This window comes from Loxodonta africana, chromosome 23, assembly GCF_030014295.1.
Source record: "Loxodonta africana isolate mLoxAfr1 chromosome 23, mLoxAfr1.hap2, whole genome shotgun sequence".
Lineage (NCBI taxonomy): Eukaryota > Metazoa > Chordata > Mammalia > Proboscidea > Elephantidae > Loxodonta > Loxodonta africana.
The window spans coordinates 56764830-56779563 of NC_087364.1; the positions used below are offsets into that span (position 1 = coordinate 56764830).

General features: G+C 38.8%; 1 protein-coding gene across 1 annotated transcript in view; it reads left to right on the forward strand.

Moving 5' to 3' along the window:
- Positions 1 to 671: 671 nt before the first annotated feature.
- KCNMB2 (potassium calcium-activated channel subfamily M regulatory beta subunit 2) overlaps positions 672 to 14734 on the forward strand; it is a 41934-nt gene continuing 27871 nt past the window's right edge. The window contains exon 1 of the mRNA XM_023555491.2: positions 672 to 790. Within this exon, the coding sequence (XP_023411259.1) occupies positions 735 to 790 (56 nt within the window). The 5' untranslated portion in view covers positions 672 to 734. The remainder of the gene's footprint in view (positions 791 to 14734) is intronic.

A 14734-nucleotide genomic window follows, 5' to 3' on the forward strand; every position in this document is an offset into this window, starting at 1 on the left:
TGAAGAGGAAAAGTAAATTTTAGTATCCAAATCTTAACCAAAATTTTGGAAAATGCAGTGTACTACAGAGTGTTAGACCGTACTAAAATTACATTTTTGGAGGAGACATTTTGTGGGGAATATGATACTAACATCAGTTAGAAAACCAAGTCCCCCTAAGGCAGTGGCTCTCACCATAGGCATGCATTAGAAACAATAGGGAACTTTAGAAATTTTGAGAGCAAATTTCTGAGGGAGGGACTCAGGCTTCAATACTTTTAAAAAGATCCCCAGTTGATCTTAATGTGCAGCCTGAGTTGAGAACCACTGCCCAAAGTATTCAGAAACCAAGTTGGTGTCAAGTCAACTTGGACTCATGGTGATTCCATACGTACCAGAATAGAACTGTATTTCATTGGGCTTTCAATGGCTAATTTTTCTGAAGTAGATCGCCAACGCTTTCTTCCAAGGAGCCTCTGGGTAAACTCAAGGTGCCTGTGGGAGGACTTGACCTCCAGCCTTTTGGTTAGCAGCCAAGCATTTAACCATTTGTACCATGCAGGGACTTCAAAGGTGTTAGAAGCCTGGTCTTATTTAAGAGGTGCAGTTCACCAAGAGCTATTGGTTTCTGTTAATAGTCTCCAAAACCTAAAGGAGTAGATTTGACATCAGTGTGTATCTCTTCTAGGTCTTTTCACCATTCCTCCAGGACTTCCACTGTAAGGAAAGGGGTCCCTGAATCAACACCCTCTAAGATGTTTATATGGACCAGTGGCCGAACCTCTTCATCTTACAGACATGATGAGAAAAGGTAAATGCACTGGGACCCTGGAACTTTTCAGAAACATTTCACCTGAATAGCCAGAAAGGATAACAGGAAAGGATTGTGCAACTGAGCTTCATGTTTTGCCAAGTGTTAATGTGGGGATCAGGGTCTACACTGAGGGAGCAGAGCTTTCATCACTTGGACCTTCCTCCTTCTTGCACTCCCTCTGCTCATTCTCTCCCACCACATAGCTTTGCATAAGCTGTTCTCTGTCAGAAATGCCCTTCACACATGAATATACCCACTCACCTTTCACTTAGCCAACTCTATCTCCGCCTTCAAATGGCCATTTAATCAGAACCCACCCATGCTTTTACCATGCTCTTGACCAGTATGGACTTTGTTTTTTACTTAACCTTGACTTTCCAACACCTAGCACTGTACCTGGAACATAGTAGATGCTCAATAAATATTGCCTGGGGTCATGAAAATTGCATATCTAGGCACTAGACTTACACCAGGAAAAGAAAGCACAAACTAGGAGAAGGCGAAAAGGGCAAATCCAAGGAGTCCTCAAGGTCCTTGGAAGAATAGCCTGGAGGAAAAGGGCAAAATGAAGGAATAAGAAGAAAGATTAAAGGGCAAAGGTAGTATTAATAAAAGACAAAATGACAATTACACAGCTCAACTCAGCCCTTCCATTTCAGTTTGGGAAATAAATGTATTCATAAAATTCTCTAACCTTTTTTTAATACTCTTTTCTCTCCATTTGTTTTCTTCTTTTGAGTTTCTCTTTCTCATTGACCTTATACTAGTATGTGGGTATGGTGAAGCTACACTTTAAACAGAAGTGCCTATACCAGCATATTTCAAGTTAAACAAGGTTCACATCTGGCAGAAGGTGATAGAAATCAGAATTGATAAATGGGCTGGGCACAAGGAGAAGGACCTAAGGAAGGTGCACTTGAATTTAGTTATGAGAGCTGGTACTTTTATTTTTGCTTTTAAAAACTGAATTTTCCTACAGATAAAATCCTTTGGAAAAAACTCAGAAAGCAAAGCTGTTCTTCACAATAATTACGTATCTCAGGAAAAGTTTGGAAGAAGCTTAATATTCACAATGAAAAAGTTGTTACATAAATTGAGGAATATATTACTTTGCATTTAAAAATGATTTGACATAATATTAACTGAAAAGGCAAGTTGAAAACTTGCATACGAGCTATGATTCAGCTACAAAAAATATACATAGAGAAAAGCCTGGAAGGAAAAGCATGTTTTTCACTTCACTATTTTCTAAAAGCTTTATAATGTTATATTACCTTAATTATGGAAAAATAATTATATAATATTTGAGGAAAATTCAGCCCGGAAAGCAACTAGTATTTGAACAAATCTCTTTGCTTATCATGATATCAAGCACATCAACTGAAAATTTACTTTCTTTGTTCATCTCTAGGTTTTTATACATTTTTTTCTCAATGTATAATTGAATTATTTTTCATCTGCTTTCAAGCTAAGTTAAATCATCTTTCAGCAAGCTCTTTACTATAAGCCTAAAATTTCAGATGTCTTAAAGTAAAATTCCCTATTTTTCCTCTTATTTCTTCATTATGTTAAAAAAAAAAAAAAAAAGAATCCACTCCAGCAAAGAGGTGGAAGGGCAAAGGTTTGGACCTGCAACTTGGGTAGCAAGGCCACATCCCAGGCTTTCTTTGCTCTCCAGGAATATGTTGTTGTTAGGTGCCCTGTAGTTGGTTCCAACTCACAGGGACCCATGTGTGCAACAGAACGAAACACTGCCCGGTCCTGTGCCATCCTCACATCCATTGTTATGGTCCATCCCATTGTTGCAGCCACTGTGTCAACTCATCTCCTTGAAGGTCTTCCTCTTATTCACTGACTCTCTGCCAAGGATGATATCCTTCTCAAGGGACTGGTCCCTCCTGATAACATGCCCAAACTACATGAGACAACATCTGGCCATCCTTGCTTCTAAGGAGCATTCTGGCTGTACTTCCTCCGAGACAGAGTTGTTTGTTCTTCTGGCAGGCCATGGTATATTCAATCTTCTTTGCCAACAGCATAATTCAAAGGCATGTTACACAGAGAATGTTCTCTTTTAAATAATTATAAAATAGGAGTTATTATGCCCATTTTACAGCTGTGGAGATGAGGTAGAGATTTTAAATAATTTAAATAATTTCAAGGTTCCAACAACTAGGCAGCAATGAAATCAGGATTTGAATTGAGTTTATGCCCTCTCTCCTGTACATCCCCGGCCTACACCAATACTCACAAGCTCTTGTCAAACGCAAGATGTTTGGAGCTACAGTGAACAGCCCAGCCCACAAGGGGAAAATGAAGTTGAAAACTGTATGTCAAAGGAGATAATAAACATATAAATATGACACACTGGTAATATTTGTGGTGTTTAAAAGGGCCAATTAGCTTCATGTTCTGCACCAATAGGATTCTATTAAACCTTCTTAAACTAATATATTTTTTTAAATTTCTAAATATGATTTAAGTAACTATGGGAGTTAAAATCTCATATATAAAGAAACCATTTTCAGCAAGCTTTCTTTATTGGATGATGGTTAAATGCTCTGCTGCTAACCGAAATGTTGGCGGTTCGAACCCACCAGCCACTCCGAGGAAGAATGACGTGGCAGTCTGCTTCTGTAAAGATTTACAGCTTTGGGAACCATATGGAGCAGTTCTACTCTGTCCTATAGGGTCACTATGGGTCGGAATTGGCTCGACAGCAATGGGTTTGGTTTTTGGTGCTAAAGTTTATAAATCAGTCTGCATGACTTGGCCTACAAAGGCAAAGTATCCTTAGTTTCGTGTTTGTTCATTTCTCTGTTCCTTTTTCTTGACATCTTCATCTTTACTGCCTCAATTATAAACTCTTGGAGGACAAGACTCAGATTTTAAAAGTGGATTTGAACAGCATTTATTGCTCTGCTTAAGATGATTTCGGTGGCAGTGATCATGGTGTTAATGAAGATGATGATGGCTAATAATGAGTCTAGATACTTAAGGTCCTCAAGCTAAATATTTGGCAATAAATTGAGTAGGTTGTCTACCAGAATCACTGGTAATTGTTCCACCCTTATTTTCTCCTCATTCTGCCGAACTGGCCTCTGAGTGTGCCCTGGCCTCTCCGTCTTTGTTTCTGCAGCAGCTCCATACCCTGGGCAGCCAAAAATCCTCAGCTCCACTCGACACCGCCTTTGAGTGGAGCCAAGCTTGTCAGGATATTGGATTCCCTGGGATTCCTCAAGAGGTAGAACACCAGGAAACTAGCCCCAAGGACAGACACAGAAACTAAGTGGAAGAAAAAATTCACTGAAAAGTCTAAAACCAAATGTTTCATTGCTCAGAGGACGTTGAAGTCATTTTTACATTTTTTTCTTGATATTTTCATTCAAAGCAATTGATCTTCTCTGATCATCTGCTATATACAAAACACTGGTTTCTATACTCATCTTCCAGTCCACAAACTCAGAAGTATGAAGGGATATTTTTTCTTCTCTGAACAAACTTCTTTCTTAGGTGAGCTTACTTTAATACCTAAATTGCAGATGGACAAATAAAACAACAGTAAAAACCCACTGCTGCTGAGTCGATTCTGACTCATAGCAACCCCATAGGGTTTCCAAGGCTGTAAGTAATCTTTATGGAAGCAGACTGCCTCATCTTCCTCCTGCAGAGGCGCTGGTGGCTTCAAACCACCAACCTTTCAGTTAGCTGGCAAGCCCTTTAAAACGATAGTAGCAATAACTAATTTAGAAATTGAAGGAGAGGCTATTACAGACTGAGCAATTATCAAATAGACCTTTAATTGTTTTTTATTAAATATTGAACTGATAAAAAAAATTATTACTTGTTACCATACAAAGAATGACGATATAATGAGCACTTGTGTAACCATCACAAAAAAATGAAACAATCAGAATTTTTGAAGCTCTTGAGGATGTTTCCCTAATACCATCGATGTTTCTTTCCCTAATACCATCCTCCTCCCTACTCTACCCACCACCCAGAGACAACCAGCATCCTAAATTTTGTTTTTATCATTTCCTTGCATTTCTTCATGAGTTTATCACGTTTGAATCTTTAAGCAATGTATTGTTTACTTTCGAATGTTTGGAGACTTTGTATAAATAGAAGTAGCCGTATGTATGCTTCAACGACTGGCTTGTGCAACTTGTTCTTGTGATTTGCCATGGCTGATGTGAGTAGCTGTAGCTCATTTTCTCTGCTGTGTAGTGTGCCGTTACACAAATACCCTACTGTCTTAGTTATCTAGTGCTGCTGTAACAGAAATACCACAGCCGATGGCTTTAACAAAGAGAAGTTTATTCTCTCACAGTCCAGTAAGCTTGAAGTCCAAATTCAGGGCACCAGTTCTGGGGAAGGCTTTCTCTCTCTGTCAGCTCTAGAGGGAGGTCCTTGTCATCAGTCTTCCCTTGGTCTGGGAGCATCTCAGTGCAGAAGCCTCGGGTCCAAAGGATATGCTCTGCTCCTGGCACTGCTTTCTTGGTGGTCTGAAGTCCCCAAGTCTCTCTGCTCACTTCTCTCTTTTATATTTGAAAAGAGGTTGGCTGAAGACACTACCTAATCTGTAGACCTCATCAATATAACTGTTGCTAATCTGTCTTATTACATCATAGTGATAGGATTTACCACCCATAGGAAAATCACATCAGAAGATAAAATGGAAGACAATCATACAAGGGAATCATGACCTAGGCAAGTTGACAGATATTTTGGGGGGGACACAATTCAATCCATGACACCTGCCATTTATTTATCTAGTCTACTGTTGGTGGACATTTGCACTGTTTGCAGTTCTTTTTGCCATTACCAACAATTCACCTGTAATAATTCTTGTTCATATCTCCTTGGACACATGTACAAACATTTCTGAGACTATACACCTAAGATGGGATGGGTTGGTTCAAAAGTTTGCACAGCTTCAACTTTACCAGATAATGCCATCGCTTTCCAAAGCAGCAGTGAATGTGACTTCTCATTGCTCTTCATCCTCACCTAGAGTTTTCAGTTTTCACCCACCTGGAAGGTATTGTGATTTTCATTTTCATTTCTCAAATTAATAATGAGATTGATCCTATTTGGGGCCTTTTCTATGAGGTGTTGGCTCAAATATTTGGCCCATTTTATACCAGATGTGATTTGTAATAATTTTTTGTAAAAGTCTGTATTAATCTTTGGTCAGCTATATGTGGTGCAGATCTGCCCTCACAGCTTGTGACCTGTCTTTTCATTCTTCATGTTGTCTTTTTATGCACAGTTCTTAATTTCAGTGCAGTCTAAATGAGCAACTTTTTGAACTCCTTTCCTATTCCACACACAAAAGGGTATTCTCTCATATGGTTTTCTAAACATTTAATAGCTTTGCCTTTCACATTTAAGTCTCTAATTATCTGGAACTGGCTTTTGTTTGTAGTGTGATGTAGGCATATAATTTATTTTTTGTATGTGGATAACCAGTTGCCCCAGCACCATTTATTAGTTTATCTTCTCCTCACATACTGTTGTGGTTGTTGGGTGCCGTCCAGTTGATTTCCACTCATAGCCAGCCCACGTGACAGAGTAGTACTGTCCTATAGGGTTTTGTTGGCTGTAATCTTTGTGGAGCAGATTGCCAGGTCTTTCTCCCAGGAAGCCGTCGGGTGGGTTTGAACCGCCAACTTTTCGGTTAGCAATTGAGCACTTACCGTAACCATTCGCACCACTGGGGCTCCTTTTCTCCATATATGCATGGATCTGTTTATGGATCTCTATTCTACTCCACTGGTCAATTCTGTCTACCTCAGGGCAACGACCACACTATAATTCATCTTGATACCGGATAGGACAAGTCACTAATCATGTTTGTTGGTTTGTTTGTTTTTTAATCAGGAGTGTCTCTGCTGTACTTAGCTGTGTGCGCTTCCACACAAACCTTAGAATCAGTTTGTCAAACACCCCTCCCCACTCTTCCCACCCAAAAAATCTGAAAAAAGAAAACCTCTTGGGATTTTTATTAGAATTTCACGAAGTCTATTAATTACTTTGTGGTAAATATACATTTTCATGTCACCAAGTCTATATTTTTTATGGATATGATTAATATCTACATTGATTTAAGTCTTTCCTGATATTTCTCAATAAAGTCTTATAGATTCTTCAAGGAGAACTTATTCATAATTTAACAGATTTATTCCTAAGCACTTTCTCTTTTAATGTTTAAATTATATTTTCTATTTTTGTTGGCATGTGAAAACGCAATTGATTATTGTATATCAATTTTCGTTTCAACAACTGTGCTAAATTTTCTTAATCCTAATAATTTATCTGTAGATTCTTTTATGTTTTCTCCTTAACTATATTGAAACAAACAACCAAAAAGCAAACCCTTTGCCATCGAGTCAATTCCAACTCATTACAACCCTATAGGACAGAGTAGAACCGCCCCATAGTGTCTCCAAGGAGTGACTGGTGGATTCAAACTGTCAACCTTTTGGTTAGCAGCCAAGTTCTTAACCACTTCGCCACCAAACCAAAAAACCAAACCCACTGCCATCAAGTCAATTCCAACTCATAGCGACCCTATAGGCCAGTGGAGGACTGGCCCATAGAGTTTCCAAAGAGCAGGTGGATTTGAACAGCCATAGGACTTAACCACTACGCCAGCAGGGCTCCTTAATTGTATCACTGGGGATTAATAACAGCTTTCGTTTCTTCTTTATCTGTCCACCTACCACTCATTTATTTCTCTTGCCCTACTATTCTAGCTAGGACTACCAAAAATCTGTGAATGAATAGTTCAGGTAATGCGGAGTATCTTTGTTTTGTTCCTGTCCATAAAGTGAATATTTTCAACATTTAACCATGAAGTATTATATTTACTATGCATACTCTCTCTATACCATTTAGAGCGTTAAGGATGTTCCTATCTTTTCTAATTTGATAAGAGTTTTATTATAAATACATATTACATTTTATTGACTGTTCCCGTATTTTAGTTACATTATCATATTTACTTTAATATATTTATGTGATATACTACATTAATAAATCATCAAATGATGACCAAAGTTATATTCCTAGAATAGTCCCAACTTGATCATGATGTATTTTTATTTTTATTTGTTGCTAGATTTAGTTAGCTAACTTTTAAAAAAATTTTACATCTATGTTTATGGGTGAGATCACCTATAATACTCCTTTTTGTGTTGCTCTGGTTTGGTTTTGGTATCAGAATTTGCTAACTTCATAAAATAGATTGGGTAGCATTCTTTATACTTTAAAATGATTTGTATAATTATAGGTAGAAATTACGTGTAAATCACCTGGGCCTGGTGTTTCCATTATGGGAATATTTTTAATCAGTGATTCAATTTTGTTTAATGGCTTAGAATTCTTTAGGTTTTCTGCTTCTTTCTGAATCAGTGTTAGTAATTTTTATGTTCATAATAATTTTTCTATTATTTCAGAACGTTATATACTTCTAAGTTTCCCGATGACTTCTTACGAAGTTTTTTACATAGCCTTTCTCTTTCTAATCCATGTTGTACCTGTAATTATGTTTTTGTTTTTATTCACAGTTTTTGAGCCTTCTCTGTTTTTTTTCTTGATCAGGCTTTTTGAGGTTCGTCTGTTTTATGAGTCTTTTCAAAAAAAATCAGTCTTTGAATTTATGGATCCTTTAGTGTAGATTTATCTTCTATTTCATTTACTTCTACTCTTATGTTTATTATTTCATTCCTTCTACATTCTTTTGGCACATCCTATTAATATTTTTATAACTTCTTCAGTATGAAACCTACCATATTAATTTCCAGGCTTTCGTCTTACCTAATGTAAGCATTAAGGCCGTAGATGTCCATCAACATATTGCTTTATCCACATCCTACTATTTGCCCTATACTGTTTGTTTTCTTATCATCTAGTTCTAAGTAATTTGTAATTTCCAGTATGTTTTATTCTTTGACCTACAGGTTATACAGAATGTATTTTTATTTCCATATAGAGAAAGTTATGCTCATTATTTTGTGTCATTCATTTGTACCATTAATGCACGCAGTCAAATTATATAGTCTATATAAAGCTAATACTTCTCAAACGTTCTTTACATTATAAAGATACCTTAACTTATCTGGACAACTCACATAATTTTCTGTTTCCTTCTATATTTTGCACTAAAGCCTTTTCTCAGAGTTAATATGTTAATAAACTCCTCACTGTCCAGCTGATTCCAGCTCATAGTGACCCTAGAGGACAGAACTGCTCCATAGGCTTTCTTAGGCTGTAAGCTTTACAGAAGCAGATTGCCACATCTTTCTCCTGTGGAGCAACTGGTGGGTTCGATCCACCGACCTTTCAGGAAGCAGCCAACTATTTAACCATAATCAACCATAACCTGGCTTCTCTTCCACCAGTGTCCATTGCATTCTACCACCAATAAATTTAATATTCTTTCCAGAAAAAAAAAAAAAAAAAAACAAGCTCTCCAGGCACTGAGAGCTCTAGTTTCTAGATTTCAAGGAAAAGTGCCCTTCTGCTAGATCCTATGGGGGCAAACCTGTGGTGCAAAGGATTGCTGAGTGATTGGAAGAGTTCCCAAATCCATCTTCTTTCCTCCAGACTTCTATCTTTCTAAACCACCAACCATACTAACACTAACCAAACCCATTGCCATCAAGTCGATTTCAACTCATAGCAACCCTGTAGGACAGAGTAAAAGTGCCCCATAGAGTTTCCAAAGAGCACCTGGTGGATTCGAACTGCCAGCCTTTTGATTAGCAGTGTAGCTCTTAACCACTATGCCAGCAGGGTTTAACCATAGGTCAGGTAAAAAATAAGTAAGAATTAAAATGTTAGAGATATCACTGAGAAGTTATGTGATCTATTAAGTTAAAAGCATGGCTAAAAAGAAATGACTCCTACTTTTGTTTCCATAATTTTTCTCTCCTCCTTAGTCTTTTATCCATGAAATATTGACCATAGTATTACAAGACTTCCTGGGAGTCCTGTAGATTCATAAGTCAACAATAATAACATTAGGTTCGTGGATAAATGTTAATTACTAAGTATGACTGCCATTTGCTCCCAAACTCAAAACCACATAGCTCCCAATGGAATGGACGCTTTCAGTATTAAAAACAGAGTAATAATTAAACTAATCAAATTGGGCCATACAAGCATATGCCTGTTACAAATATGCCTGTTAGCTCAAGGAAAAACCATGAAACGTGGAACTCACAGAAGATGAGGATATACATACAAGAAATACATCTCAAAAATGTGAAAGCCTTTGGGGTTTAGAGGCAGAACAATGGCTGTTTTGATTAATACCACTCCGCACTCTGCCATATGAGATGACAGGTTGAGTGTTCCTGGGGCAGAAATACATCGCAGCTATGCTCCTTTGAGCTCAGCTGGCACTCAGCAATCCACTGCACCACAGGTTTGCCCCCATAGGCTCTAGCAGAAGGGCACTTTACCTTGAAACCTAGAAACTAGAGCTCTCAGTGCCTGGAAAGCTTGATTGCCCCCTTCCACTCCCCCGAAGGAATATTAAATTTATTGGTGGTAGAATGCAATGGACACTGGTGGAAGAGAAGTGAGGACCGAGTTCTTGCCATGTTTCCCTGACTAATCTGGTCTTAATTGACCTTTCACCCTCCCTATGTCAGCTACTTTCCCCCAAGTGTCTGTCAGTTTGTCGTACTCTGGGGGCCTGGGTGTTGCTGTGATACTGGAAGCTATGCCACAGGTATTCAGATACCAGCAGGGTCATCCATGGAGGACAGGTTTCAGCTGAGCTTCCAGACTAAGACAGACTAGGAAAAAGGACCCAGCAGTCTACTTCTGAAAAGAATCAGCCAGTGAAAACCTTATGAATAGCAGCGGAACATTGTCCGACATAGTGCTGGAAGATGATTCCCCCAGGTTGGAAGGCACTCAAAAGATGACTGGGCAAGAGCTGCCTCCTCAAAGTAGAGTCGACCTTAATGATGCAGATGGGACCTTCCTTTGCTGATGTGGCATGGCTCAAAATGAGAAGAAACAGCTGCAAACATCCATTATCAGAACCTGGAATGTACGAAGTATGAATCTAGGAAAATTGGAAATTGTCAAAAATGAAATGGAATGTATAAACATTGATGTCCTAGTCATTAGTGAGCTGAAATGGCCTGGTATTGGCCATTTTGAATCAGACAGTCATATAGCCTACTATGCCGGGAATGACAACTTGAAGAGCAATGGTGTTGCATTCATTGCCAAAAAGAACATTTCAAGACCTATCCTGAGGTACAATGCTGTCAGTGATGGGATAATATCCATACGCCTACAAAGAAGACCAGTTAATACAACTATTATTCAAATTTACACACCAACTGCTAAGGCCAAAGATGAAGAAATTGAAGATTTTTATCATCTTCTGCGGTCTGAAATTGATCAAACCTGCAATCAGGATGCAGTGATAATTACTGGTGATTGTAGTGCTAAAGTTGGAAACAAAGAAGAAGGATCAGTAATTGGAAAATATGGCCTGGTGATAGGAACAATGTCAGAGATCGCATGATTCAATTTTGCAAGACCAAAGACTTCTTCGTTGCAAATACCTTTTTTCACCAACATAAATGCCAGCTATACAAAAAAAAAAAATTTTTTTTTTTTTTATACACATGGACCTCGCCAGATGGAACACGCAGGAATCAACTCGACTACATCTGTGGAAAGAGACGTTGGAAAATCTCAATATTATCAGTCAGAACAAGGCCAGGGGTCAACTGTGGAACAGACCATCGATTGCTCATAAGCAAGTTCAAGCTGAAACTGAAGAAAATCAGAGCAAGTCCACGAGAGCCAAAATACAACCTTGAGTATATCCCACCTGAATTTGGAGACCATCTCAAGAATAGATTTGACACATTGAACACTAATGACTGAAGACCAGACGAGTTGTGGAATGACATCAAGGACGTCACACATGAAGAAAGCAAGAGGTCATTGAAAAGACAGGAAAGAAAGAAAAGACCAAGATGGATGTCAGAGGAGACTCTGAAACTTGCTCTTGAACATTGAGCAGCTAAAGCAAAAGGAAGACATGATGAAGTAAAAGAATTAAATGGAACATTTCAAAGGGCAGCTCGAGAAGACAAAGTAAAATATTATAATGTGGAAAGAGCTGGAGATAGAAAACCAAAAGGGAAGAATGCTCAGCATTTCTCAAGCTGAAAGAACTGAAGGAAAAATCCAAGCCTAGAGATCCAATAGTGAAGGATTCTATGGGGAAAATATTAAACGATGCAAGAAGCATCAAAAGAAGATGAAAGGAATATAGAGAGTCATTATACCAAAAAGAATTAGTTGACATTCAACCATTTCAAGAGGTAGCATATGATCAGGGACCGATGGTACCGAAGGAAGAAGCCCAAGCTGCACTGAAGGCATTGGGGAAAAACAAGCCTCCAGGAATTGACGGAATATAAATTGAGATGTTTCAACAGAACAGATGCAGCATTGGAAGTGCTCACTTTTCTATGCCAAAAAATATGGAAGACAGCTTCCTGCCCAACTGACTGGAAGAAATCCATATTTATGCCTATTCAAGAAAGGTGATCCAACCAAATGTGGAAATCATTGAACGATATCATTAATATCACACACAAGCAAAATTTTGCTGAAGATCATTCAAAAGTAGCCACAGCAATATATCAACAAATTACTGCCAGAAATTCAGGCCAGATTCAGAAGAAGATATGGAACCAGGAATGTCATTGCTGATGTCAGATGGATCCTGGCTGCAGTATTGAATACCAGAAGGATATTAACCTGTGTTTTATTGACTATGCAAAAGCATTCGACTGTGTGGATCATAACAAATTATGGATAACATTGCGAAGAATGGGAATTCCATAACACTTGTGCTCTTGGGGAACCTGTGCATAGATCAAGAGGCAGTTGTTTGGACAGAACAAGGGGATACTGAGTGGTTTAAAGTCAGGAAAGGTGTGAGTCAGGGTTGTACCCTTTCACCATACCTATTCAAGCTGTATGCTGAGAAAATAATCCGAGAAGCTGGACTATATGAGGAAGAACAGGGCATCAGGATTGAAGAAAGACTCATTAACAACCTGCATTATGCAGATGATACAATCTTGCTTGCTGAAAGTGAAGAGGACTTGCAGCACTTATTAATGAAGATCAAAGACCACAGCCTTCAGTATGGGTTACACATCAACATAAACAAAACAGAAATCCTCACAACTAGACCAATGAGCAACATCATGATAAATGGAGAAAATACTGAAGTTGTGAAGGATTTTATTTTACTTGGATCCACAGTCAATGCCCATGGAAGCAGCAGTCAGGAAATCAAAAGATGCATTGCATTTGGCAAATCTGCTTCAAAGGACCTCTTTAAAGTGTTGAAAAGCAAAGATGTCACCTTAAAGACTAAGGTGCACCTGACCCAAGCCATGGTATTTTCAATCGCATCATATGCATGTGAAAGCTGGACAATGAATAAGGAAGACCAAAGAAGAATTGATGCCTTTGAATTTTTGTAGTGTTGGCAAAGAATATTGAATATACCATGGACTGCCAAGTGAATGAACGAATCTGTCTTGGAAGAAGTACAACCAGAATGCTCCTTAGAAGCAAGGATGGTGAGACTGTGTCTTACATACTTTGGACATGTTGTCAGGAGGGACCAGTCCCTGGGGAAGGACATCATGCTTGGTAAAGTACAGGGTCAGCAGAAAAGACGAAGACGCTCAAAGAGGTGGATTGACACAGTGGCTACAATAATGGGCTCAAGCATAACGATTGTGAGGATGGCTCAGGACTGAGCAGTGTTTCTTTCTGTTGTGCATAAGGTCACTATGAGTCGGAACCCACTGGACGGCACCTAACAGTAACAACAATGTCAGCTGCCTTACAACTTAAGCTTATTGCAGACATTTCCAGCCCAAGTATTATATTAATGCGTGGGAATGAGCGTACAATGATAAATGTGGTCTGGCTCTAACTCTTGAGAAGCTCGGTGTTCATTAAGACAGAAGGTCACAAATATAAAAATGCATTATGTTAAGAAGTGTGTGTAAGTTCCTGAGGAGATCTCGGTCAAGTGCTCCCAGTATACGTAATTCTTCACTTCTAGATTTATTTCTCCCCTACTTCTCTGTACTGCACCTTCCAGGTGCCCTCTCACTTCTCTGACAGCTTCTCCTCAGGACCCCTTTTCTTCCTGCCTTTTCCGTGTTCTAGTACCCCAGCTGTCTTTTGTTTCTCTACCTAGAGAGTCTCATTTAACTAATCATTTAAATTGTTAAAGCTGGGCACGATGAATCTCCAATTTGAATCTCCATTTCCTCTTCCACTGACTTTTTTCAAGTAAAAACATTGGAAGAGTTCCCAAATCCGCCTTCTTTCCTCCAGACTTCTACCTTTCTAAACCACCAAACATACTAATATACTAATGTGTGATCTTTCTAAAATAAAAATCTAATTATATCACCACCTTACTTAAATTCTTTTAATGATCTCTCTAACTTCAGGGTGGTACAAATGGTTAGTGTGCTTGGGTGCTAAATGAAAGGTTGGAGCTTTGAGTCCACCCAGAGGCACCCCAGAAGAAAGGCCTGGTGATCTGAAAAATCAGCCATTGAAAACCCTATGGAGCAAAGTTCACTCTGACACACATGGGGTCGCAACGAATCAGAATTGACCCAACTGCAACTGGTAGGTAGGTAGGCTAACTTTATGAGGCACACAGATCCTTTATCACTGGTTCCTGCCTATCTAGTCAGCTCATTGCTGGCATCCCCCACTCACTGGATGTTAGAACTCACTCCTATTTAACTACTCCCTGTTCTCTCATACTTCTGCCCGGATACTCTTCCCCTATCATTCTAGACTCAACAAAATTCTGTCCAAGGACACTTAACCATTGCTCCTTCA